Source organism: Pavona decussata, unplaced genomic scaffold, assembly GCF_977016875.1.
Source record: "Pavona decussata unplaced genomic scaffold, jaPavDecu1.1 SCAFFOLD_300, whole genome shotgun sequence".
Lineage (NCBI taxonomy): Eukaryota > Metazoa > Cnidaria > Anthozoa > Scleractinia > Agariciidae > Pavona > Pavona decussata.
The window spans coordinates 1497874-1525477 of record NW_028145697.1 but is presented as its reverse complement, the minus strand read 5'-3'; the positions used below and the strand labels follow the sequence as shown (position 1 = coordinate 1525477).

General features: G+C 39.0%; 2 protein-coding genes and 1 long non-coding RNA gene across 5 annotated transcripts in view; 2 read left to right on the top strand and 1 right to left on the bottom strand.

The window, feature by feature from the left end:
- LOC146454544 (uncharacterized) overlaps positions 1-27604 on the top strand; it is an 84892-nt gene that overhangs the window by 23099 nt on the left and 34189 nt on the right. For all 3 annotated transcript variants that reach the window (XM_085095287.1, XM_085095288.1, XM_085095289.1), the window contains exons 4-11: positions 2145-2339; positions 4580-4762; positions 6355-6609; positions 12565-12759; positions 24101-24292; positions 25256-25459; positions 26672-26920; positions 27382-27576. In XM_085095287.1, coding sequence (XP_084951413.1) covers positions 2145-2339; positions 4580-4762; positions 6355-6609; positions 12565-12759; positions 24101-24292; positions 25256-25459; positions 26672-26920; positions 27382-27576 — 1668 coding nt within the window. The remainder of the gene's footprint in view (positions 1-2144; positions 2340-4579; positions 4763-6354; positions 6610-12564; positions 12760-24100; positions 24293-25255; positions 25460-26671; positions 26921-27381; positions 27577-27604) is intronic.
- Positions 13123-16969, top strand: LOC146454546 (uncharacterized). The gene is made up of 2 exons (XR_014859207.1): positions 13123-13507; positions 14564-16969. It is a non-coding gene; the product is annotated as an uncharacterized LOC146454546 (long non-coding RNA).
- On the bottom strand, positions 21395-23743 carry LOC146454545 (uncharacterized). Its single transcript, XM_085095123.1, has 2 exons — positions 23600-23743; positions 21395-23139 (listed from the first exon to the last, which is right to left on the bottom strand). The coding sequence occupies exons 1-2, from the start codon at positions 23645-23647 to the stop codon at positions 21409-21411; spliced, it is 1779 nt and encodes a 592-aa protein (XP_084951249.1). The 5' UTR covers positions 23648-23743; the 3' UTR covers positions 21395-21408.

The window sequence follows — 27604 nt, the reverse complement described above, 5'->3', positions numbered from 1 at the left end:
ATCTCACGCAACCAAACTTGTGATTAGTGTACGTGGCACGACAACTGCTCCTCAGAGGATTGTCCTAGGACAGTATTTACATGTGTGGGTGGTGTGTAGGCGTCCCGACTACTAAGCTATCACTTGCCCCAAGCGCATGTTTCCTGTTCCTCCTCGCCGCACTCACTAATCTCCTGGAGTTCGATTACCTAACCCCACCGTTGACCCCCAACCAGCTCTTCCTGCGGTCTTCCCCGCGTCACCTTCCACTCGCTCCACTCGGAGTTTTTCAGGAATTCCGCGTCCTCGAATTCTAACCAACTGAGCATCGTCTCCTACCCGTGTCCTGCCTTTGAAGCCGTCGCTTACGTCTCGTTTCATTGCTCTTCACTCCCAGTCACAAACTACCTCCGGTCCAATTGCATTCACTCTTCGCCTTCCTGTCCTATCGAACCCTAACATCCCTGAATGGCGCCGAAGCCTACAAGACTATCCAGACAAATCGCTCTGCGACTTTCTCGAATTTGGCTGGCCAGTAGGCTACAAAGTAGGTTACTTCACTGCCACATGTTCAAGATAAACCTTAGCCGTGCTTGTGGGACATTGCGTATCTATCCTCTTGATTACCACATACTGGGCTACAAGCATCGCAGCAGCCTCTGTTTCGACGTTGCCCCGCCCTTTGGCCTCCACTCTCAATGTACGGGGGAGCAGAAAATCCAGGTAAATCAGCTCAGGCGTTTCAAGCCTTGACTGATCTTTAACACTTTGTAGACCTGGAGTCCTTGCCAGGCAAAGACTTTCCTCCCTCTACCTCTATGGTCTTTCTAGGTCTGCTGGTAAATACTTCTGACATGACTATCTCTGTTATCTTTGACAGAGTTCGGGAAATGTTTCATCGCTGTGCGGCTTTGGTTCACGCCAATGACGTCTCCCGTCATGTTCTGAATTCCTTGCTCTGGGTGATGTCTCCGCCTGCGTTCGTCCCGCTCGAATCGTCCAAACTGTGTCCACTGTCCACTGGTGGAGCCATTTACTACCTTAATGTGTGTCCATTATAATATTTCTCGACATCAACATCTTGGAGCTCCTGACGATCATGGTGCCCTTCCACGTGGCTAGCGCATCACTTTCCAATGTGACAGCCTCAATAGCGTTCTCGCCGTCATTTCTGGCTGTTCATGTGTTCCAGTAATGCTTTGTTTACGAAAAATCTAGTTTCTTACTGCCTGCCATGACATCGATATTCGTGCAAAATACATTCCTTGTTTGGAAAACAACTTCGCGGATCAATCAGTGAGTGGCATTTATCCCCTTCGCACTAGCAGCCCCCTCCCGCCCCCCCCAAAAATTATCTCTTTGACTTCCAATTTTACCTTTAATGCAGTCTTTTCTCTCCCTTCTCAGGAATCCCCTCCGCTGACAGCGACCTCTCATTAGGATTGCCGCATTCCCAGCTACACTAGCTTGTCTCGCAGATCCAAGCTCGGGCTTATTCTCCAGGAACAACCTGCGATCTCAATGGAATTCCCTTTATATTTTCTGCGACACGTTCAATTCTCGATGGTGCTCGATGGTGGCCCTCCCAGCTTCGCCATCTACTACCTCCGCATATGCTGCTTTCTTAACCCGTCGAACTGTTTCCTTGCAGTACATTTTGTGTCATCTCAACGCGATTCGCCTGCTTCACCTTAATCACGGTTCGTCTACAGACGCATTTATTAGCTTTGACGTAATGCTCACTAAGAAAGGTCTTCAACGTATGTAAGGGACAGCTTCCCGTCAAAAGTATCCAATCTCGCCAGTTGTCCATCCGCCGTCTCTTTCACTTGAACTATAAACTTCTCACGGTTTGACTTGGGCTGTTTTCACAGCGGCGTTCATCTCCTTTTTACGAAACTCAAACCTAGTGTCACACGCGGCTTCGTCGGCCTTCACGGACACACTCTATAACTTTTGTGTTCCTCTCCGCACCACCGTTTTCTCACACGTTTGGGACAATTTTCTTTAACCCCTAACTTTTGGAGGGCGAACAATTTTCTTTTGTTTTTCCTTTTAGTATCAATAAACGTGTTTTTTGGCCCTGAATAGTAGACAATAATTTACAGTTTTGATTCTCTGATCAAATCAACAAATTATTCACGTGCTGTCACGTTTTTCAACAGAAATAACATGTGCCAGAAGCGGATTGCCCTCTATAAGTAACGGATATTATTCTTCTTGCGGACAATCGAAATTGAAGGTTGGAGCAATTTGCCCGGTTACGTGTAATCGAGGCTACAGGCCAGTTGCTGGTTCTTCATATCCTACATGCGGCAGTGGTGGCAGGTGGAACTTGAAGAGAACATCGCACTGTCAAGGTGAGAAGGGTCAATGTTGAATGTGATTTTAGGGCTCGACGTAAAATAGCCAAACTAAAAATGAACTGTGAATTCAAGATATATGTTTTGTGGACGAAAAAAAACATACAGTACGATATTAATTCAAAATTAGCTTCTACTAATTAGGACCAAAATTATTCAGTTTTAGGCGCCAATGAAAATAGATTCAAGAGCTAACTCAAGTTTTTGGTCAAACTGTAATTGATGAAGCTGTTACGTTTTCCCTTATGAATACATGATTCCAGTTCCACGCAGAGTCAGACTTACCTAAGGGCGCAGAGCTAATTTAGTGGCTTAAAGCTGACATCTATCTTCAAAACTAGGGGTAGCTTACACTACAACTGTCTGCGCTGTTTCAGACTAATCTGTTATATGGGCATTCTTTGAAATCAAAGAAAATATGGATCTTAATCTTATTAACTAAGCGCGAGGGCCGTACTGGGAAAATATCGCCCTGAGGTCTTGGCAGCACGGACAGAGCGTAGCGAGGTCCGTACAAAAAAGATACGGTCCCGACCGAAGAGAACTTTTAATATATTGTATAACTTTAACATTGCGTAAAAAACAAAAAAAAAATGCGAAAAACGTGAACAATATAAAGTTACCCGATATTGATCCTTTTACATGTTTTTAAAATGTGTTGTTTCATGAAAGAATAAGAGATTGGACACCAAAAATTTTCTAAAAATGGCCCGGCCCGCTAAGCTTTTAAAACTAGTTTCGTTTCCCGAGCGCCCATTTCCCCCCTCGTTTACTCGATCCATACTGTAAGGTACCGAGTTTCTCCGTTGATGGGAAAAAATAACGAGGATCTGTAACTTATCGTACGGACCTCGAACTCGGTTAGCAAGAGGTATGTATTGATTATTTTCGAGCCGCCGTAATTGAAGATGCACAGAAAGAAAAAGAAAAAGTTCCAAAACCAAACAATGAGCTCAAATAAGTCCACGTTAAAGTTTACTACTGAAAATCCAATGCCGGCATTTTCATATTCACTTGGAGAAACACTTCTCGATACCAGCGGGCGGAGCTCGCCACTAAACAATTCTACTCGATGTGGAGTGATTTTGATGGGCATTAATTTACCCGAAATGAGCGGGTTATTAAACCATTTGTTGTTACGTTGAAAAGCTTTTAGGAAAGTTGTTAGGAGAGCTGTCACGAAAACGAAGAACCAATAAATCTTGATCAAAAAATATTTTACTACAAATTTACATTCAGGCATGTATAAGTTACTTTACTCATTTGATTCGAGCATTCTCGAGTAAAATATGATATTGCGACGATATTGGAATGATATGTCACCATGGCCAATCACTCTTTGCTTTGCTTTTAGGCATAAACTCTCGGAATTTCTCTTTTAAGTTTTTGAATAGTTCTTTGGGCGTACTCGAAAAATGATTTATTTGCTTTATATTCCATGACGAACAAAAAATTGATTCCATGTTACGTCCCATTTCCGATTTATTCCGTGCGCGCCCTGTTTAGACAACATTTAGATTGTTTCTGTTATACGAACTGTTTATTTTGACTATAGGTATAATACGTTTAACTCTAATTACTATTACACGGGGACACCAAGGATGCCTCTGGGCCAAAACCCTGCGGGGGCAATTATCCTGTTAAAACGCTCTTTTTTCGTGAACAAAATCTTTCCAACAATTTTGTAATGTTTTGCTTAAAAAAATGGTATGATCGCAGATCCATCAATGCAAATGGCTCCACGAAGCTCCAATTAACAAACGCGCATTAATTTGGCGGCTTGGAGCTAAGACAAGTCCTTGAAATTACCCTGATAACACGATTTTTCCTTCAAAAATATCAATTCAAACTAAATTTCAGTTCAGTTCTAGCAAAAGTGGTTACTGGTAGAATTCATGTGCGTTATCCCTTAAACAGGAAATTCCAGTATAAAAGGGGCTTGGACATTCTCAGCTTCAGTTATCAATCAACCATCAGAGCATAAACAGCTGACAACAAACATCTCTTTTATGATCATGGCAGGTAAAGTTGGCTGGGTTTTTAGAATAAACCCTGTTAACCGAATTAGAAACCGAGGTTTTGTATTGCTGTGGTGATATTATGGAATTTTGAGGCATATATTTTAGAGGACGCCTACTTACACGTCTGAACACAAGGGTGTGAAAGGAAAGAGAGACTCTCTTTTTTAAAGCGGAACTTCTTGTTTTGTTTAACTTTCAGAATTTTTGTCATTTCAGTTAAAGAGTGCAGACGCTTGATTCCACCCGATAAAGGTGTTATTACTCCTGAAATCTGCAAAACAAAGCCCGTGCATGGTCAAAAATGCTTCTACAAATGTAGATCAGGATACCAGCGACAAGGTCCTTCCTCGAGCTCATGTTTTGATGGAACCTGGACACAAACTGCCCCCTTCTGTGTAGGTAAGCTTTGGGTTATATAACATGCCGAAACCCTGGTCGAACCGCTGTAAAACAAATGCTCCTTCCACTACAGAGGCCTCTTTGGCGTTCGAGTGGAGAAAAAAAAAGAACTTTTTATCGTTTGTCCATTTCCGTTTTTCTTTCCATTTTAGACATTTTTTTTTCTGCCAAGTCGAATCTTCAGTTGATCGGAACACCTCGACCACCATCTATCTGTGTGTGTGTGTGTCTGTCTGCCTGTCTATCTGTCTTTCTACCTTATTCTTACTAATTTGCGAACGTATTTGTTTCGCGAAAATTCGGGAGCGGAATTTCCCGATTGCAAGAAATAGAGCGAACGTGTACTAAATTCGACGATTTGAAGTTTACCTTTATGTGTGGATTGAGAGGTTTTCACGAGTACCAAGGAATTTGGAGAGCGGTCGTTGGAGAGATATACGTTGTAGACATGAAAGAAATAACATTCAAGATTGATATACCACAGCTGCAACTAAATGCTTGCCTGGTCGTTTGGCTAGTGTCACAGTTGGACACCTACCAAGGGAAATTTCAAAAGACTTAAACCCTTTCTGTTTTTGAAGTTTGAAGTTATTGACTCAAAGCACCGACGATGTCCTCTTGTACAGGGTAGTCTTGAAATTCCAATTAAAGTCGATGTTGAAATGGATTATTCGTCAATGAATAAGGAAATACTAGAAAGATACAAAGGACAAGTTCTATGTAACTACCCGGGGGCGGGGGTACTCCTCTATATAAGCTATATGTATGCATCGCCCCAAATGGTATGGATTTTGAGCCGTTTTGGTCTGGAAACCGGTATAGATTTTGACCATTATGGTCTTAAATCAGGTATGGTTTCCAAGGTAACCACGAGAGCGTGTAAGCGTTAATTTGTCTTTTCAACTCCAAATGATTAGTAGAGAAAGAAAAGTATCAAAAATATATCATTCAAAAATGCTTAAACAATACGTTGACTTCACTTGGACAACGTAATGGATTCGCAAACCTAAGTCAACTTTCAGAAGCCAGGTCTGAAAACGGGTGTGGAAAATGGCATATTTTGGTTCGAATTAGGGTCATGATTTGGAGAACTGGGCGGCACACCCCTACGAAAAATTCCAATTTTCAGAGGTAAGGTCTGAAAACGGTTGTGGGAAAATTACATGTTTTGATCTGAAAGAGGGTCAGAATTTTGAGGACCGGGCGGCACACCCCTACCAAGAATTCCGAGGAGTATTCCCCCTTCGGGTCTAACTACAAGGAGCCTACAAATGAAAACTTTCATGACTTTGCTAAAGAGGTTTTGGCCTAATTAGTTGAAGCTAAAGAAAACGTCTATTTAACTTACTGACCGACAACTAACAAATCAACTAAAATAACGGACTAAACAACTCAGTACCTTATTGTTCCAAATTATTGATAAAAACAGCTTATCATTTAAAGGCTTAATAAAAAACTACCAGCTATAACCGACCTTTAAGTAAGAAGCTTAGCTAATGTACAGTCACTTTCATTCAAAAATTCAACCTTTTTATTGATCTATTTATTTTTTTTCCATTTGTTTCTCTGATTGATTGTTTTTGTTATGTAAGATTTACAGGCACCTTCCTTTGGGGAGACCTGTCCAAAACCGCGAACAGTTTTCGCTGACAAAGGGAAAAATACAGCCACGGTGGCCTGGCCACCAGTCACAGCCACTGACAATGATCCTACTCCCATTACTGTCACGGCGAGACCGGATGTGGCGTCACCGCACGAATTCTCCGAGGGAAGCCATACTGTGATGTACACTGCGAAAGATTCTTCACGAAATATGAACTTATGTTTCTTCACAGTTAATGTTCAAGGTAATTGGGGGCATTTCAAACTCGAGAGCTAAAATCCGAAAAAGAAAATTGGGGTTTGCTAAGAGGGTCTGAATGGGGGGTCCACATGTCGGTTGTCGGTTAAAATTTCGTTACTTAGTCAGTTGTCAGTTAATATTTTCGATGTTTGTCGGATGTCGACAAATCTCAGTTAGTAGCGGAGCTCGCGCGCGCGCCGTAGGCGCGCGCGGCGGAGCCCCATAGCCAAGAGATTTTGGTAAACCCATCAGTGCGAGAAATTTTGGTTTGGTTATGACGTCACTTCCGTCCGACCGACCGTACAACGTACGTACGTACGTATGCTCCTCCATGTAAGCCAACATGAAATGAGACACTCAAACCTTGTGCTGCCAATCAGGTTTTTTTCGGCGGGAAAATGCATGGCCAACTGCGCTGCCGGCCTCGTTTGTTTGGCAGGAAATTGCATCGCCAACTGCGTTTGATAAAAAAAAAAAATAATTTTGAAGACGACGTGTACGACAAAACACAAACTCAATTTATGAATAAGTCTACAAACATGTAAAGCAAAGAAAGGGAGATAGAAAGAGATCGAGAAAACAGGCGACGAAGAAGCGAAGTTCGACGTCAAAGAGAGCGATTGAAAGCGGTAGCAAACAGGCGAAACATGAGTGACGAAAAAAGAGAGAAAGAACAGGGAAGGGTGCAGAAAAAACCCCGTGTTGCGGCACAGGGTTTGAGTGTCTCATTTCACATTGGCTTACATAAATGAGCGTATGCGCTGTAACCCGGCGGGAAAATGAATGGCCAACTGCGCTGCCGGCCGCGTTTGTTTGGCGGGAAGTTGCATCGCCAACTGCGTTTGAGAAGAAAACAAAACAAAAAAAATAATTTTGAAGACGAAAAGATACAAAGTCAATTTTTATATGTGACCAACAGCAGGAGAAAGAGCAAGGCAACTAGCGGCGGGAGAAACAAATCGACTGGCACATCATCAGAATCTGGAAGTGAAATCATTTTACTCCAATCCGGCGCCACGAAACGTTGGATTTTTCCTCTTGAAGTGAAACGTTTCGCTCACTTAACGTTGTAAAACGAACGGAAAAATCAGCAATGGAATAAAGGGACTGGTTATTCTCAGAAGAGGCGAGTACTTTCATGCAATTTCGTTGACAAAACTTTGCAAGTTTGCTGGTTTGCAAGATATTGTTTTCTTGCAGTTTTGACACGCCGTTTAACTTAAGCTTAAGCTAATACTGCTAACTTCAGAACAGTATTTTGAGCTCATTTTTTCGGTCCATGTTGATTATTTCCCTTGGAGTTTTATTTTCTGATCTCGTCCAATTTTGCCGTCAAACAGCGGGAGAAAGGCAAGGCGGATCGCGACGAGAGAAACAAATCGATTCTTTTAGCAGCTTTTAGAGGCGGAACTTCATAAACAGCGGCCGAATCTTGAAGAGAAATTATTTTACTCTTATCCGGCGCGATGAAATGAAATTAAGATGCGATGGATTTTTCCTCTTGAAGTGAAACTTCACGTTGTAAACGAACGAAAAAATCTGCAATCGAATAAAAGGACTGGTTATTCTCCAAAAAGGCGAGTATATTCATATGATTTTGTTGACAAAACTTTGCTGTTTTTGCAAGATATTTTTTTCTTGTAGTGTTGACACTGCAACTTGTTTAACCTCAGAGCAGCCTTTTGAGCTCATTTTTTGGTCCATGTTCGTTATTTCCCTTGGAGTTTTATTTTCTAATCTCATCCCATTTTGCTTCATTAAAAAAAAAATGATTCTGAGCTAAAATAGTCAGTCAAACAAACGTCTAGATCTTCCAAGGTCTTCCAACATTGCATCGTTGGCATAAACTACTGACAAGTTTTTCTCTTATATATTTCTAATTTTAGCATTTATTTCTGACAATCTTGACAGAGAACAAACAAAAATACTTAAAACAGTAGGATATAACCGCAAAGATTAAGATGTGTGAGTAATTTTCACTGAAAGTCTTTTCAAAGAACGTTAAAAGCGAATGTAAAATTAAAGTGTGATTTCATTTTCATCAAAACAAAGTTTACGCAAAACATTGATTCGCTTGTTTTTTGTGAATTTTTCAAAGATCGTTTAGTTTATTTCTGTACTTATTGCTATGAATTATCACAGTGCTTTTTTCATTTATTACTCAAAGATATATTTGAAGTGTGTTTTTTGGTTAGTGCATCCATTTTCTCTGAGGTTTATAGCGTACGGCCTTCTTGATAAGCAAAATTTACTAGACAGTGACAGCGCCGGTAGCGCGCGTTGGCTGTTCACAAACCGTTTTGCCTCGATCATCTTAAAAACAAAAAACAATAATAAAAACATAAAATATCATTTTGAGCCATTTAAATTCCGCTTTTATAACACAGAGGGCAAATGTTCCTAAAACTATCAAGGAACTTCGTAAAACAGTCAGTAAAACACTCATCGAAGGCGCAAGCAAACAAACAAATTATTTAATTTTTTCGTACCGTACAAAACAAACAAAACCGACGAGAACAGTTCCCATTATACACATGTAATTAAGAGAGAATACAAGTTTAATTCAGGAGCAAACTAACAACGATATATCAAATGTTAGGCATCAATTAATTGTTCACCTGCGCTGTGAAGCTTCCTACCGCTTGGAAATCACATGAACATAGATCAATAAAAATAGCAAACGATGGATCCAAAGAAGGAACTTGCGCTCCTTCCTCCCATTAAAAGAACACTTTCATGCTCGGTTATCGTTCGTTGAAAGCACTTGGACGCTATGACTGATTTCAGTTTCTCAACCAAACAAAATAAAATCAATCCGATCCAAGTCTTTAGCTTTTGACACAAATAATCTTTTGCTGTTTCTTGTGAGAGACACCAAAATTAACCTTTAGGAATTTCCTTCCTAGCTGCAGCACTTGATTTCCATGTATTTTTGGAACAAACAACCCGGCTTAAAGAGTCGAACTTCAAAAGAACCTCAAAGAACTTGTTTTATTGGACACAAAATGCAGAAACCAACAAAATGTAAAATGTCGTGCTCAGCCAATCAGGAGCGAGTATTTTCGCCGCTTGACCAATCAGGAGTAAGTAATTTTTCCCTCAGTGAAAGGAAGATTACGAAAAACTGCCCTCTGTTACAACAAATCAGCATTCAGTAATTTTGCCCTCTGTTTTACATTGTTATTGTTGATGAGCAGTAATAGCTGCATATGCATTAAAAATGTGCTATATAATTGCAGAATTGATGAGGAACTCATGAGGTTATTACTTTCATACAATAAGCAAAGTTCTATTGTAGAGCTCCGCTTTTAGGCTTGGCTAAATATATATATTACGCAACTTACGCAGTTGCGGAAAGAAAGCCTAAAAAAAATTCAGGCTTGAACGGGATTTGAACACACGACCTCCGCGATGCCGGTGCTCTACCAACTGAGCTATCAAGCCAACTGGGAGCCGGTCATATTGTGAGTACGTAAATTACCCGCCCGTGAAGGATGAATATACGAATATGAATATATAAACATCATATAGGTTCATATTTATAAATGTAGTACCGATAAAATCACGAAAGCTTTTATTCTACATGTAAATTTGTTTTCCTGTCGATTACAGGGCATCGTAGTGATTAAGAGAGGTTAATTGAATGGAGAGGAAAACGCCCACTCTAGCCTTTGGGATACGTAAATTATTTTTTGCGACTGAAGTCTTTTTCCCGAGACGTCGACGACCACTGATTAACGTCCGATGTCCAAAAGTAAGTTTACTGAAATCTACATACTCCAGCTTTTCTGTCGCATTATCCTCTATTGAAGTAATCGATAAATCGTCTGGAACGAATGGACAGCCATAAACGACATGGAACCAATGGTGAACCACGTTAAATTTTAAGGTTAATACTTAACAACAGAACCACAGTGATACATCAAACTCCGCTGCACATTAAAACTGATAGAACGTTCCACACTTACAGTTGAGCTCACTGCTGCCTTCATCCGATATTAAATTTGGGAGTTCAAGTTGCCGCTGTCCTTCTGTTACTGGGGACTTTACGCAAGCAAGACGGCAACGCCAACGAAAACGTCACTTGAAAATACAAGTTTTGTTACTTGTACTACTTTGCGCTTATTCCAATTCGTTCAACTTCTATCCAATAACAGAACTGTGGGAACGGTCTTCAAGTTAGCACAGAGAATGAAAATTTACTGTCATCTGCTCACGTTCCCATAAAACCTTGAATTTGGGCATTTTACGTTGTTGTTTGGCCGAATATGACGACGAAATGTATCAAAATTTGTAATGCATGTGCACAGCATTGTTTCGCTCATTAAGCCTTTTCTTTAATGACGTTTTCGTTACCGTCGGCGTCGTGCTTGCGTAAAGTCCCTACTATTGCAAAGTTCACGCATTTACCCGCAGACGATTTTGCCGGGCGAAATAGCTTCAGCGAGAACCAACCAATTCAAACATTGACCGATTTCCGAAACCATGAGCGCCGAAGGCGAAAACTTCTTGGGGGGTCCGGGGGCCTGTTCCCAGGGAAATGTTTTGGATTTTAAATCCCTAAAGTCCCCTTTCCTGGATTTCTGAGTCATTCAGACAGGATTTTACTGATATTAGCACCGCTAGGATGTTTCTTCTGTACTATTTATACTTTTATGTTGATAATGACGCACTTGCACCTATGTCTGTTTTGGTAACTGAAAGTTCTGTCAATCTCGTCTGATCTGTGACATGGCGCTTCGCCAATATGTTTCAGTCGCCTAAAGCTGACACATTCCTCTTACGCTCGCATGTAGCGACTGGTATGGTAACATATAGGCTGGAAAAATCCCTCGGCCAGAGCGTGTCTATGCCCGGAAATTGGAAAAACAATTGTCCAAATCATTTTCAAGATTTTGACTTGGAAGTTTATTTTAATTAAAAAAATGTATTTATTATGAAAAATCTGACCGATTTCCGTAAAACGGTGGAAATCAGTATGGTACTAAAGGGCTTGCTTCTTCAGCCCTAAAAATTATGTCAGATGTTTTTTTTTTGTTTCTTGTTTTTTTTGTTTTTTTTAACTCAAAGGCTCCTTTATGTTTTTCTTTGTCCACCGTAACCCGGCTACGGTCGTGTTCGATTGCAACTGAACCTCTTCACCTTTTTGAGAGAAACTTAGGACGACTTTTATAATTCCAGTCACGGCTGGACCGCATGAATGGCGCAGAGAAATACTACCAGGCATCTTCAGCGGGTCGTCTCGTGGGCTCGGTTACCAGCCGCTGTCCAGGAAATGAGCCCCTTCTCCTCCCCGATGACAGGAAATTAATATGTGGTTACCTCTGGTGAAATAGAGGCCACCAAAGATTTGAACATTTCCTAAGCTAGAAACAAATACAAAATGCTCTTATTTCTAAATACAAACATTCCTATAATGTCGGACAATGTCGGTTGTCGGTTAGTATTTACCTGTCGCTAATCGGTAATTTTTTTCTCGTTTTGTCGGTAGTCAGTTATATTTTTCGCCCTTTGTCGCTAGTCGGTTAACCCCATTCAGACCTTCAACTAAGCATTTTTAGAGATAATTTTCCCAAATTGATGCAATTGCATCACTTCACTGCAGAGGTATGACTTTTCATATCATAGTCACTTGCGTTACCTTTATTCATGATCACGGCTGTATGATATCAAGTTGAGATTAACAGGTAATACATGAAGTAGCTATAGTACATTTCCATTTCTGATGATAGAATCAATGAAAAGCAGGTAAAATGTTTGAATGAACGCTACGTTTAAGCTCTTTCATAGTACCGTGTTAAGTATATAATGGTTTAAAATGAAAATCACAATCAGAAACAAACGTGTGAGGTAGGTGTCACGTGGCAGTACGTAAGAATTTGAATATTGGTCATAAAAATGCATTGCCTGTAACAACAAATCCAGGAATTTCCTCCAATCTGATGTCTCTTCATTTCAGTTCTTAGATGCCCGGTTTTCATCCCACCTGAAAATGGAAGGCTGATATCTGGCACGTGTGGTAATGTTTTTGGAAGCGTTTGTCGCGTGCAGTGTAACAAAGGATATATACTAAACGGACCCATTACCAGAACATGTGACAAGATACCAGGAACAAATCAAGTACGTTGGACAGAAAATGGTACAGTCTGTGAAGGTAGGCAATGTTTGTTTGTTTGTTTCTTTGTTGTTTTCTTTTTGTTTTGTTTTGATTTTCTGATCACGGGCTTGTTTATTGACAGTACCAATATCTTTCCAGGTCCGATAGCAATGTTTTCAAATCCACTTTTTTTTTATCAATAAGTGGTCTTTTTAAGCACAAAGCATTGCAAATTTGTTCAATATATGTCGTAAAATTGTTAAGTGTGAATGTCCAGCTTTCAAAATAAATGAAGATTAAATGTCTGTTCAGGAAAAGTATGGGCATAAATCAGTACTTGGGCTGTTAGTTATGGGAACTTTTGATAACAACAACTCTAATTAACATGACGTACAAATTGTACAGCAAAAGCGTCCTGAAGACAAAGGTTGAGAAAAGATAACATCGGCCTAAGGGAGGTGACGTCATCAGGTTATTCTTCGGAGCAGCCACGAACCGAGATCCGATTATACCGGAAATTGACCTGCATTCATTCTCTTTCAGTAGTAATGGCGGACGACGTCGGGGAAATAAAGACTTCGAACGTTTGTTAGGATTCGTTATGGTAGAATACAGAGTTCTTTCCACTTTCGTTTCTCGGCGTCTGAACACTGACCTCAAGGATTTTACGTTCGATTTGTGGAAGAAACGTGGAACTATGAAAACAGTCAAGATTTGCTCAGGTAACATCGACCTACGGGAGGTTAACATCGACCTAAAGGAGGCTAACATCGGCCTACGGGAGGTTAACATCGACCTAAGGGAGGTACGTTTTATAGCACCACGTTTGTATCGTATGTGTTATACTGCCACAATCGTACACATGGAAAACTTATTTGCAAGCATTAAAACTTACAATCTTGCAGGAACTTTTCTAATCATTGACCTGAGTGTCATTTCATTAATTTTATTACCAACTCATAACATCCACCTACAGGAGGTTAACATCTACCTAAGGGAGGTACAGTGGCTCACAGTGTATATTTTATAACTTATGTATTATAAAAGTCAATTCATAGGCATAGAAGCTTACTCTCCAGCAGGGAAACTTGGGATCATAAGGAGCTTTTCTATCATTGACTTGAATTTCATAAATATTTTCATTTTTACCAACTCATAACATCCGCCTATAGGAGATGAACATCTACCTAAGGGAGGTTATGGTATTATAATAAGGAAGGATGGACTTGAAGAAAGCTTACGAATCTTAAGGGGCTTTTGCATTTCATGTACATGCCATTTTAGAATTAATTTATTTATAAAGAATTATTATTATTATTATTATTATTATTATTATTATTATTATTATTATTATTATTTAAAAAGCCTTTTAATCTCACTAGAATGAGATTAATGAGAGTTTTCTCATTTTTTTATTTACACTCATAACATGGAATATAATATATTATTATCAATATTATTTTTTGGCAACACACTGACCTATGCTGGGCCATTTATATTCATCTAATGAAACAATTTTACGGCCATAAAGATTCGCTGTGAGAGGTGTTATGGGTTTAAATAGAAAAAATGCAGGTGCATTAAAATAGCACAATAGCTGTTATGATGATTAAAGGCAATTGTTTTCTTGTTGTTGTTGTCGTTTTTTCTTGGTTGACCCCATCAACCAGTAATTTCCACATTAAATTTTGCTAGAAGTGACTGTTTATGACTGTTGAAATGATAGATCATTTTTAAAAATATAACCTCGATATGTCAGAATTTATTTTAATTTAATTTGTGATCACTTACAAGAGGTTTGACTGTTTGACTGCTTACTACAGTACATTAACAATATTGGTTTTCTTTTATTTCTTTTCAGAATTCAATACTTAAACTGTGCATACCGCTGAAGAAACTGCTACTTCAAAGACACCTATGACTCATCAATTCCTCAAAAGACATTGTGTACAACAGATGTTGTTGAACTGTTATTGTCAAGCTTGACCTCTCGTCATGTGGCAAAATTATGTAAAATTTGATATTCAAGTTTGTAGGGTTAATTGACGGAGGATCTCCCATATAATGATGGATTGGATGCAAATGGTCATAATTTTGTTCCTCTCTGGCAGGAAATTGTGTAGATTGGTATATATGTACCACTTAGAGTACAAAGATACAAAATGACCAACATTTTTAAGTAATGTTTAATTGGAAGAAAGATTCTTAGTCCTTTCTAGAACTTAAGGACGGTGCCTACTATTGTTACTACGCATACGTTCTGTGCATCTGGAGATACTCGGGTTTCCTATGGGGGGTGCCTACTATTACAGGGATATTTTTGCGCACTTTAAAACTATGCGGAGAAAGCAGAATTAAGCAAGTGATTTTGGTTTACAAAAAGAAAATTGGGGAGAAATCATGCATTTTTCAGAGATAATAAAGCTTCAATTTGGAAAAAAGCGCCCTACATTGCTTTGTATTTTGCTGCTTTTTAGAATAATTGTTGCTTGGTTATCTCTAAAAAATGCGTGGTTACCCCCAATTTCCTTAAATTTGGCTTTCAATACCCGCTACCAAGATCTGCTTTTCCCGCATAGTGATAAACCGTGCAAAAATACTTTGCTATTAGTAGGCACCGTCCTTAAGCTGTTGTGAAAAGAAATCCCAAAAATATAACTGAGGGTCTTTCTTCTACTTAATCTTTCACCTGATATTGAAATGTATCTTTCAAATATCCATATTCAATTACAGTTATGGTTGCTAACCTTTATGGCTATTGAGTCAAAAAGATATGACATAAAGAGCTTTATTTTGTAAGTCAACAAATCAGTACCTCAAGTAAAGGTCAAAATGAAATTGAGCCATGCCATGAACCTTTGAGTGTGCTTTTCAAAAGATCCAAATGACCACCCCTAAATGTTTTCATTTTCATGTTTTAAGCTGATGACGTGTCATTTGTTATCAAGTAAGCTCTATGCTTCTAAATACGGGTGGAACGTTGTCATGAGTTGGAGAACAAGTCAAATTTGAACAAAAAATAAATGCCTTGTCCCCCCCCCCCCCCCTCCCACATGGCATTTGACCATGTACCATGCCTGGGAAGAAGGGAATTGAATTTGGCTGGGGTAGAGAGATTGAACTGAATTTACACTGTACCTTTGGCATTGGAGAATTTGGACTTTTCTCTTTTTTTTTCTTCTGTTTGAATACAATAATTATTGAACAACTGAGACAATATAATATATAATGCTCTTTATTCATAATGATAGTACAAGAGAGTGCATGGTAATAAGTAATACCTGTAAATCAATATTGAGATGCCGAAGCCGGGGGCTTATATGGCACAATTCATACAGGAGATTGGTCAAAATGGTGCAATTACTTTACAGTTTACAAATAAATAAATAAATAAATAAATAGATAAATATTAATGTTAATAATAGTGGTGATAATAATAATAATAATAATAATAATAACTTAAATGAAAAAAAATTAAATAAATAACAAATAAAATATTAAATTAAGCTAAGCCGTGTATATGAGAGTTCAAAAGGACATGAATTCACAATTTGATTGGAAGTAATCTCTAAGTTTTTGTTTACAATTCTAGATAGTAAGCGAATTACCTAAATCAAGAGGGTTGTCATTCCAAATTTGAGGGCCTTGTGCATGAAGTGCAAAAGCCCCTTAAAATTCATAAGTTTTCTTCAAGTCAATTCTTCCCTATTATAATACATACTTGCATGGTGCTATAAATATCATGACCTCCCTCAGGTAGATGTTTACATGTACCTCCTGTATACGTAGGTGGAATTGTTATCACTTGGTAAAAATAAAATGAAATTCAAGTCAATGATAAAAAAGCTCCTTATGATCCCAAGTTTCCCTGCTGAAGAGTAAGCTTCTATGCGTATGAATTGAGTACACAATATCTTTTGTGGAATGAATGAGTTGTTTCTTCAGCGGTCTGTGCAGTTTAAGTATTGCATTCTGAAAAGAAATAAAATAAAACCAATATTGTTAATGTACTGTAGTAAGCAATGAGAGAGTAATGTACAGTCATCTTTTAAGGTTTCTTAATAATCATAACATTCTCTCTGACAATCAGTATGGTTTTTGCAAGCATCACTCCACCGCTAGCGCTTATGCTCTTACTTGTTTATATGACAAAATCTCTTCCGCCATTGACAATAAGGAATGCACAGTTGGTATTTTTATAGACTTGTCCAAGGCCTTTGACACCGTTGATCATAACATTTTGATTTCAAAATTAGAGCATTATGGTGCTCGTGGCACTTCATTTAGAGGGTTCGAAAGCTATCTAAGCAATAGACAACAATACAGTGTGGAATTTAATGGTGTCAGTACGGAGTCTTGCGAAATTAAGTGCGGGGTGCCCCAGGGTTCTATACTAGGTCCCCTACTCTTTCTACTCTATATTTAAATGATCCGTGTAACGCGTCAAAGGTCGTGGATTTTATTCTTTTTGCAGATGATACAAACATATTTTTCTCCCACAAAGATTTTAACTTGCTTCCTGGAATCTTGAATTCTGAAATGCTTAAATTAACTCAATGGTGTCGAGCAAACAAGCTGTCCATTAACTTTAAAAAATCAAATTTTATGGTTTTTAGACCACCCCAAAGGAGGAAAACACTTGATATATCTATTCAAATTGACAACAATGCAATTGAACATGTGAAAGAGACAGTATTTTTAGGTGTTATCCTCGATGAGCATTTGTCATGGAAGCCTCACATTTTTTGTATTTCTAGAAAAATATCAAAATCAATAGGTATTATTTATAAGTCTAGTTTTTGCCTTCCCAAAACCTCCTTACGCTCCTTGTACTATAGTCTAGTTTACCCTTACTTAATTTATTGTGTTTCTGTGTGGGGATCGACATATCAGTCTAATTTAAATCGGATTATTGTTCTGCAAAAGAAGATAATCAGAATAATATCTAAAGTTTCTTTTGATGCTCATACTGGTGTTCCTTTTAAAGAACAGGAGATTTTAAAATTCTCTGACATTTATTTATACCAAATAGGTAAATATATGTATCTTTTTAAAAGAAGCTTACTTCCAAATTATTTTCGCGATATGTTTACTCTTGCAAGCCAGATACATTCTTATAATACAAGAAATTCCAACCTTTCCTATATACCTTATTGTCAAACTAATCTTCGAAAATTCTCAATTCGGTTTCAAGGTCCTACGCTTTTCAACTCGCTTAGTCGTGAAATTCAAAACAGTGAAAGTATCAGTTTGGCAAAAGACTTAAAAAATTCCTTCTTTCTAAGTTAAATTGACTCTTTGTTGAGCTACACACCTTTTTCTTTTTTTTTTCTTTCTTTCTTTTTTTTTCTTTTAAAAAAAATTAATTGGAATTTTCATTCAGTACCATTAACTTCTATGGTTTATCCTATAGTTCCAGGACACCTATAGTTAATAAGCCCCAGGCTTCTATATAGGCTTCCTAGCCTAATTAACACATTTCATCTTGTAAATAGTTTAGTAGGAATATTGTGTATCATCTTTAATGTATTTATGTTGTATTTTTTGGTTAATGGCAAATAAAAAGTGAAGCAGTCAAACAGCCAAACCTCTTGTAAGTCAGATCACAAATCAAATTAAAATAAATTCTAACATATTAAGGGTTATATTTTTGAAAAATGATCTATCATTTCTACAGTCATAAACAGTCACTTCTAGCAAAATTTAATGTGGAAATTACAGGTTGATGGGGTCAACCAAGAAAAAAATGACAACAACAACAAGAGAACAATTTATTGCCTTTCACTGTATTCCATGTTATGAGTGTAAATAAAAAAATGAAAAAACTCTCATTTATCTCATTCTAGTGAGATTAAAAGGCTTTTCAAATAATAATAATGATAATAATAATAATAATAATTATTATTATTATTATTATTATTTATAAATAAATTTATTCTAAAATGGCATGTACACAAAATGCAAGAGCCCCTTAAGATTCATAAGCTTTCTTCAAGTCCATCCTTCCTTATTATAATACCATAACCTCCCTTAGGTAGATGTTTACCTCCTATAGGCAGATGTTATGAGTTGGTAAAAATGAAAATATTTATGAAATTCAAGTCAATGATAGAAAAGCTCCTTATGATCCCAAGTTTCCCTGCTGGAGAGTAAGCTTCTATGCCTATGAATTGACTTTTATAATACATAAGTTATAAAATGTACACTGTGAGCCACTGTACCTCCCTTAGGTAGAAATCATGTTAACCTCCTGTAGGTGGATGTCATGAGTTGGTAAATAAATGAAATGACACTCAGGTCAATGATTAGAAAAGTTCCTGCAAGATTGTAAGTTTTAATGCTTGCAAATAAGCTTTCCATGTGTACGATGGTGCCAGTGTAACACATACGATACAAACGTGGTGCTATAAAACGTACCTCCCTTAGGTCGATGTTAACCTCCCGTAGGCCGATGAGGTCGATGTTAACCTCCCGTAGGTCGATGTTACCTGAGCAAATCTTGACTGTTTTCATAGTTCCACGTTTCTTCCACAAATCGAACGTAAAATCCTTGAGGTCAGTGTTCAGACGCCGAGAAACGAAAGTGGAAAGAACTCTGTATTCTACCATAACGAATCCTAACAAACGTTCGAAGTCTTTATTTCCCCGACGTCGTCCGCCATTACTACTGAAAGAGAATGAATGCAGGTCAATTTCCGGTATAATCGGAATACACCGATTCACCGTAAGACCGGAAGTTGCATGAAAGCGAGGCCTAAGGGCCATCGTAGCAAAACATGGCGGACACAAGTCACAAGTGTTGCTCGGCTGCACTGTGCAACAATCGCTCAGAGAATAGAAAAGATTTGATTTTTCACAATTTTCCGTTAGATGTAAGCCTGAGGAAGATATGGAGTATTAAGGTGAGACGTGGCGACAAAAAATTTGCATCGAACACATCTTTGTTTTGCTGTTCGGAACATTTCACCGCGGAGGATTACAGAAAAAGTCTCACTGGCAAAAGGCACGATCTTGTGAAAAATGCTGTTCCATCGGTCTTTCCTTGGTCAACGAATTGTAAAGAATCGAGTGAAAGGACCCTCAGAGCAAAAGCTCGTGAAGACAGCGCAGTTCGACCTTTTGTGGTGTCATCAGAAACAAAAAGCACAAGTCGCTCAAGTACAGCAGTCGACACATGCAAAAATGGTAAGCCTAAAGAGGAAGATTCAGAGGACAAACCACTGGCGCCAGAAAGAGATTTGGTTGCTGAGAATTTTGAACTTAGGCAAAAACTTTGTCTTTGTAAATTTGGCCTGGAAAGGTTTGGATCCAATGACGACGACATTTTCTTTTACACTGGATTTGAAAGTTATCGAGCGTTAATCGCATTTTGGAACTTTGTTAAGCCTTGCTCTGAGTCTCTGATCAGTTGGAAAAATGCACGTGCCAAAGTGAAAGGAGACCATGCAGATCCTAGTGTTCCATTTCCTTTCCTACAGCAACAGGAAAATGAAAGAAATAGAAAGCGAGAAATGGAGCCCATTGACCAGCTGTGGTTGTTTTTAACCAGGGTGCATCTTGGATTATTCGAGCGTGACTTGGCGCACAGATTTGGTGTGTCTGTAAGTACTGTGTCGGATGTTTTTGTTACGTGGGCAAACTACCTTTACATAATGTTGGGAAGTTTGCCTGTGTGGCCTTCAAAAGAGAATGTAAAGGAGCACTTGCCAGATTCATTTAAGGGTAGATATGAAAATGTACGGGGAATTTTAGATTGCACAGAGTTGAAATGTGAACTGCCCAGGGACTATCAGAAGCATTCAGAGATGTACTCAGATTATAAATCTCATGACACGTTTAAAGGGCTAGTATGCATTTCACCTAGTGGCTGGATAACATTTATCAGTCAGTTATATCCAGGAAGAATAAGTGATAAAGAAATTGTGGAAAGAAGTAACTTCTGCCAGTTAATTGAAATGGGAGATCAATACCTTGCAGACAAAGGCTTTGAAATCCATGACCTGATAGCCCTCAGAGGAGGGAGTTTGTATATTCCTCCAAAGAGATTTTCTTCAACTGACCAGTTTACAGAAAGCCAGTGTTTTGAAACCATGAGTATAGCCAATGTTCGAATTCACGTTGAAAGAGCAATAAAACGTATAAAGGCTTGGCATATATTTAATCAAGTTTTGCCCCTTTCTACTTATGGATCTATTAATCAAATCTGGACCGTATGTGCTTTGTTAGTCAACTTTCAAAATCCAATCATTTCTGTTTAGAGTAGAGGTGGAGGGAAGTCCCATAAAAAATTTTCAATTTTTAAGTCTAAAATGGCCACCAAGATGTCATAACCAGTTATCTTGGTACCTTCTAGGTACCAGGAATTACTTGTCAGAAACACTGTCTACCCTATCCACTTAGGAGCCAAATTGAATTTGAGATGCACCCTTTTAAGAACATTCTGATACCTTTTAAGGTCTGTTTCAAAATTTCTGACAAAACACCTCCATCACTTTTTCTATGGGAGTCCCCTCCATCCAAGACTTAAATAATCCAAGGAGCAACAAACACAACATTTGCCTAAAAGCAAAAACGTTTCAAAACTATATACCAAGAGTTTGATAAAATGTCCTCCTTTTGCTATAGCAAATTGATATACGTCTTTGAGAGGTTACAAGTTTAGTTATCTCAATGAAGAGTTCATATTCTTTCTTAGTCCTAGAGTCACTAACTGTTGTCGTTTGCAATATATTTCTTATGAAAAGCAAGTAAACTAGGTTTAATTTCATTACTCCATCTGGATGAGAATGTTACCTTCAGAACTAAAATAGGATATCTTGAGCTAGTAAAAATGACAAAGTCAGTCAGTGGAAGTGTAGAGATGCCCATTTGCATCTGTGTTTGAAACCAATACTTATGCTTATCCTTCACTTCATAGAAAGAATTGTTTTTCCTAAATGGGAAACTAACTTCCTTTTGGCTTTGTTCAATGGCAACCTCGGGTGAAACATCCTGCTTTGACTCCAGACATTTTATTTCTACATTTCTATGCTCAATGGTACCATTGTAATATACTATGGTTGCAATTCTATCTGGGCTTGCTGCAAGGACATTGCTATTTCTGTCTAAAATCAGGCCAACCTCTTGAATTGTTACTTCCTTGATGTCTGGTAATGATAAAAGGTATTCTTTGTATAAAATTGCTGCCACAGGCTCATTTTCAATACCATAGATCATACCTTTACTTTTATAATTAAGGTGTTTAGCTTGGGAATAGCTCACGTGTTTGTAAAGAATTCCTTTTGAGATAATTCTTTTAATTAGATTTTCTGGAATCTTTGCCCCTTTATTTTGCATGTGGGTAAATACATCTTTGCATATACTGGCAGTTATCCTGTTCTGCTTTTGTTCAAACCAAGTAGGGTTGAGTGATTGCACTCTTGTTGCCATTTCAATTCGTTGTTGCTCATCTGTAAGAGTTTCAATAAATAATGTTTTGGCCTGTGTTGTTTGTTTTGCTTGAGTGTGATAGGGATTAGCTCCTCTGTTAGCAAAAATTGGAATTGCCTGCTCTTGTCCTTGAGTATTGCCTGTAGAAACTTCTTCCTCCTGCAAATGGGGGTTACCATTAGGTTGTCCATAAAGCGTTACATGTGGCTCAGAAGTGTGTGGCATAGCTGATTCTCTGTGCACATGAGTGATTGAAGGGCCAGGAGATCCACCATTTAAACTTTGGTCTTTTTCCCTTTGGACGTGATTTGCTCTTAGTTCTTCAGTTGTATGTGATGTACTACATACAGGACTCCAATTTACTTGAACAGCCGGTCGGTTGCTACTGATAGAGGTTGGTATCAAACCGGGAGTGGCATAGTCTTGGAGTTGCTTGTGAATTGTTGAACCTTTAGCAACTGTGCCAACCAGAGTCATTACAGTTGCAATTGACTTTTCTTCTGGTAGCATGGCTGCAAAGGGTATATTTGGGTTTATGTTCTGAAGGTCACGTTTAAGCTTGACAATACCAGTAACATCAAGCTTCCGAGATTTGGGTGGCCTTGGGTCGTAAAATTGTGATTGGACACCTCTTCTCTTCCTGCCTGGTAAGTCAGAGGAATGTCTCGGTTTTATCACATTTGAAGCCATCACTGGGTGGAACTCCACTTCATGTTTATTCCGTTTCCCCCATTGCCTTGGCTTTGATGTACAGCATCTGTTGTCAGGAGTAAAATCTCGTAGCTCTGACTTTCTCGTCATATCCTCTAGTTTCCAAATGAGAGCCATCACATGGCAGCAAACACCGCTATTGGAGGCTGGGCACTGCCTATCACATTTTGCTGCCAGAATCTTCGGGGATTCATTTTGGTTTAAAACTAATTTTACCTTGTACTTGATGTTCCTTTTGTAGGAAGCCCAACAGCAGGCACGCAAATAAATATGACGCTTTTCTGGGTTGTTATACACCTGTAAATCATGCACAAAGTTCATCATGCGAAGGCCTTTGTCGTTTGAGTTTATCACAACCTCTGCATTGGCAAATTTCTTAATTGATTTACCAGAATTTTTAACCTGTTCGAACGCATCCATTGGCACAAACGAAGGCAGAATAGAAAAGTCTTCCGAAAATTGTGTAGATTCGTCCGGCGGAAAGCTATCGAAAGGTGAGTTATTGGGGCTGGTTTGTTTTGCCGCGCTCTCAACTGTTGCATTCGATCGCTTGAGCTTTTCAAGCTTTGCCTTTGTGTAACTTCTTTCTGGGTCAGGGTCGTAAACTCTATCCCTGTAGTAAGGGATCGAGTTAAAGGCTTTTACTCTGAAAAAACAAACAAACAAACAAAAAAAAAAACATTGGAAACGATTTTGGAAACATAAAATAGTGCGACGTGCGGCGCCCGCTTTTCGACAGTAAAATTACAAAGCTTACTTTTCGACGAGGTCTTTCTTTAATCCTTGCTGGTTTAGCCTTCTGCATTTGAGCCAGAATTTTAGCTGTGGTATCGTCCACTTGCTGATATCATCCACATTTTCAACAGATGAGCATGGGATGTCGTCTGGCGTAAGGTTTAAGTCTATCTCAGGAGTCTATCTCTTGTAGAGCTCTTTCGTCCATGTTTGTTGATTTGAGATTCGCGCGTTCGACGGCCCTTAGGCCTCGCTCTCATGCAACTTCCGGTCTTACGGTGAATCGGTGTATCTCGGTTCGTGGCTGCTCCGAAGAATAACCTGATGACGTCACCTCCCTTAGGCCGATGTTATCTTTTCTCAACCGAAGACAAACGGGAGGCCTTTAATCAGGAAAAGAAATATTATTCTTCCGTATTATGAAGTCAGACTTCGTATGAATTTTGTGTTCATGTGGTTCCTATGTTAGTTTTTTTTTTTTCAATTTTCTCAAATTTGGATATATTTCTTAAACCATCCATAGCTATGGAATGTCCCTCCTTGGATGCTCCTGATCACGCGGTTAAGACTGGATACGCATGCAGCAACCAGACCGCTATCTATGGCACTTCCTGCTTCTTCAATTGCATGCTGGGATATGAAGCAGTGGGAGGATCTCGGCAAAGAACTTGTCAGGAAAATCAACAGTGGTCTGGCACCCAGCTTCAGTGCCAAGGTAAAGAGGCATTTAGGAGCATCTGCGTTCGTCATGTGCTTACCTCCGGTATTTCATACGGCTAATACTTAAGGAAAGTGTTACTACGTTCATGCTCCTTCCTATTTTCTCGCCCCACGAAAGAGATACTCCCAACAGTTTGCTTTCCCCGACTATTCAAAATGAAAAGCAATAAAGTACTAGTCACAATACAAAAATGTTAAAAATATCCATCATATTAAAAGCCGTTAGGATTAAAACAATTCGTCTAGTTACAGTGGGTGGAATTGATATTTTACATTAAAAGTTTAGAAAGCTGAATCGGGATAGGCTGTTGTTGTCTATTACGAACTGTAAATATGGCGAGACAGCGCAGTGACAAAATGTTGAAAGATGCCAGATCTTGTACTGACCTGGATCAGGCCCCGTCCACACTTATCCGGATATTTTTGAATCCGCAACTTTTTGTTTCCAGATACGGCTATCGTCCACATGCATCCAGCGAATTCGCAAGCAAATCCGGAAATTTTTGAATCCGCTCTCCAGAGTGGAAATTTTTGTATCCGATAACATTGTTGCGGATTCAAATTTATCCGGATACGTGTGGACGGGGTCTCAGTAAAATACATAAGATAAAAATTGTATACGGCAAGACGTCGTTACTACTGTAAAAGGGATTTTCCTTTTATAGTTTTCTGTTTATATATCCAACTTCTTTGTTTTCGTCCTGTTTACTGCAGTGAGGGTCAGTCTTGCCGTCCATTATTTGTTACCAATAGCTAAACCACTTGCGTTGCGTATTGGCAAAACACGTTTAAACTGGGCTTTATCTAAACAGCTGTTCTTTACCTTTGCTGCGAGAAAAGGATCATGATTTTATGCCGTATTTGGTGTTAGTTGCCCTCGCCAAGTAAATAGACGAATTGTTTTAAAATTTGCGCGCTTCCTTATAGGAATTTACCCCCTTGTTCTTTTGACTAATAGCTGTGAAATGCACTGCTGCTGCTGCTGTTAAATCAGAGGGACTGCTTGTAAATCCACCTGTCTGCGCAAACTCAACTGCTGTCCATGATTACAAAAACGAATGTCGCTTTACCTGTAAGACAGGCTATCGGCTACAGGGGCCTGGACTTAAGACTTGCGCTCAGAGTAAGGAGTGGGTCCCATTGGCAAATCCCTTCTGTTTAGGTTTGTATTTGTGTTTGTACTGATATCGTAGACAGAATTTTAGTCTTTAGTCACTGTTAATGTAAAAAGTTTCTAGATCTCTTGGATGCTTCCTTAACATGAAGGTCTGCATGAAAGAGCTGGATTCTCAGCTGTCAGTTATTCATGACGAATCTCTGTAAACTTTTACTTGTCACTTGTTTCTTCGTTTTGTCATAACAACTGGGTGTCCCTCTCATTAGCCGAAAGGTGTAACCGCTCTCAAGTGAACATCTTTGTCAAATGGGTATTTGAAATCAATTTAAAAGTAGTTTTAAATTTAAGTTTAAACGCGAGGCCATTCTGTTTGATTGTCTTGTCTAGCACTTCACTCTGATAGCAATTTAAAAATGCTACAAATTAAATATCACAGAATCGCTTCCCATCTAGCCAAAAGCATTGACTCAAGCAGTCTGGGGGATGAGATATAAACTTGGCATCCTATACCATGCCACTTGTGCATCCAACATACAAGCCTAAAGAAAGAAAATCGACTGAAGACGTCTTGGCCAGTTTCCCTGCTGGCAGAGTCCTCTTTTCCGTTGTATTCGCTGAACGTACGGGTGTGAGAAAAAGAGACCTTTGCCCTGGGTTGAAACGGACTTTGAATCAACCGCTTTCTGCGCATGCTAAGAACAAAGTTTTCAAATATAAAACGCAGCTCTTTAGAACTTCTACTTTTGTTGGTCCTGTATATCGCGCAGCTCTCTTATCTCAGGGCTGGGGTCGATTGTTTCTGTCTCCGCTATTGTTTTTTCAGCCAATCATGCCAGCCGTTCTAAGAGCTGCTAACTAGCCTTCAAAGTTTTTGATATTTAATCCCAGCATGAGAAGAAATTAAGCAGTCGTGCTCATCACGAGCTCTTAGGTATTGTAATTTTGTCCCGGAGTCCTCAGGATCTTTGGCCAACGTAAGATCACCAGGAAAGAAATCTGGGGAAATCCATTCTTTTTTGTTGTTGTCGTTTTGATTGGCTGCCCCGTAAATGCTCTGTATTGTTTTACCGCACAAATCCTGCAGTGATAAAATTCCAGTGACCCAAAGTCTCTCCTAGCGACCAACTGTGGCCAAAGCCCCTTAGGACTGACTCACGGCACGAGATTTCATCAAACCATGTCAGCAGAAAAAAAGCAGTAATTAATTAAATGGGTTAATAAGTTTGATTGATTGACTCTTGATTTTGTGTTTTTAAGATGTCTTAGGCCCAACCTTTACAAATTGTCCCCCGGATAGAGTAGTAACCGCTGACCGAGGTACCATGTCAGCAACAGTCATGTGGTCTCCTCCTAAAGCTACCGATAACTCCGGATTTGTTCCCAACGTTACACATCCGCGTAAGGGGCCTGGGGAGAAATTCCTAGCCGGTGAACATACTATTCGGTACCGAGCCACTGATAAAGCAGGAAACATTGGAGAATGCAAATTTAACATTCTCGTTGCAGGTGGGTGTATTCTTAAAGAAATTAAACGCAAGCTCTTTTAATATACAGTCTCACACAAGACAATTTACAACAACCAAGATTAGGATTCTTGTTACTGAGCTTATGTCATTTGGAAAACACATGTTACTACTTACTAAGGCAAAAAAGGGAATCCGAGATGAAGTATTTTACAATTAAAATTCATTAAGGGGATTCCTTAAAGACCTTTACCATGATGAAAAGAAACAAATATCTAAAATAATAAAATACCAATGGGATAACTATTCCTAATTTGCACTAGTAGGAAAATCCAGAATTTAAGTGTACAGACAGAAAACGGCACTGCCTTCATAAGTCTTGACTGAACTTAGTGAAGGGAATAATTAACAGTTTAGTTTTCTTTTGAATAAAATATGTGCTCAAGAGATACGTTGGTAAGACGCACGGTTTTATTGTTTTTCTTAACTGATTCTTCTTGACAGTGGTCCGATGCATGCCCAGGTTATTCGCCCCAGCTGGAGGCACCAAACTTTGTACCAAAGACAACTTGTATGGCTCAGAATGTACCTTTACTTGTCACGTTGGGTACAACATGGTAGGCTCGGCAAAGCGAGTTTGTGAAAAGAATATTGATAGCTCTACAGGCTTCTGGACAGGAAATGAGACGAAATGTGAATGTACGTAATACCTAGGAGACAGTTAAGT

Bases quoted from the DNA above. Each gene is read 5' to 3' on its own strand.
- LOC146454545 (XM_085095123.1), bottom strand. From the start codon at position 23,647: ATGCAGAAGGCTAAACCAGCAAGGATTAAAGAAAGACCTCGTCGAAAA. The intron at 23,140-23,599 runs GTAAGCTTTGTA...CATGATTTACAG, and splicing joins AAGAAAGACCTCGTCGAAAA to GTGTATAACAACCCAGAAAA.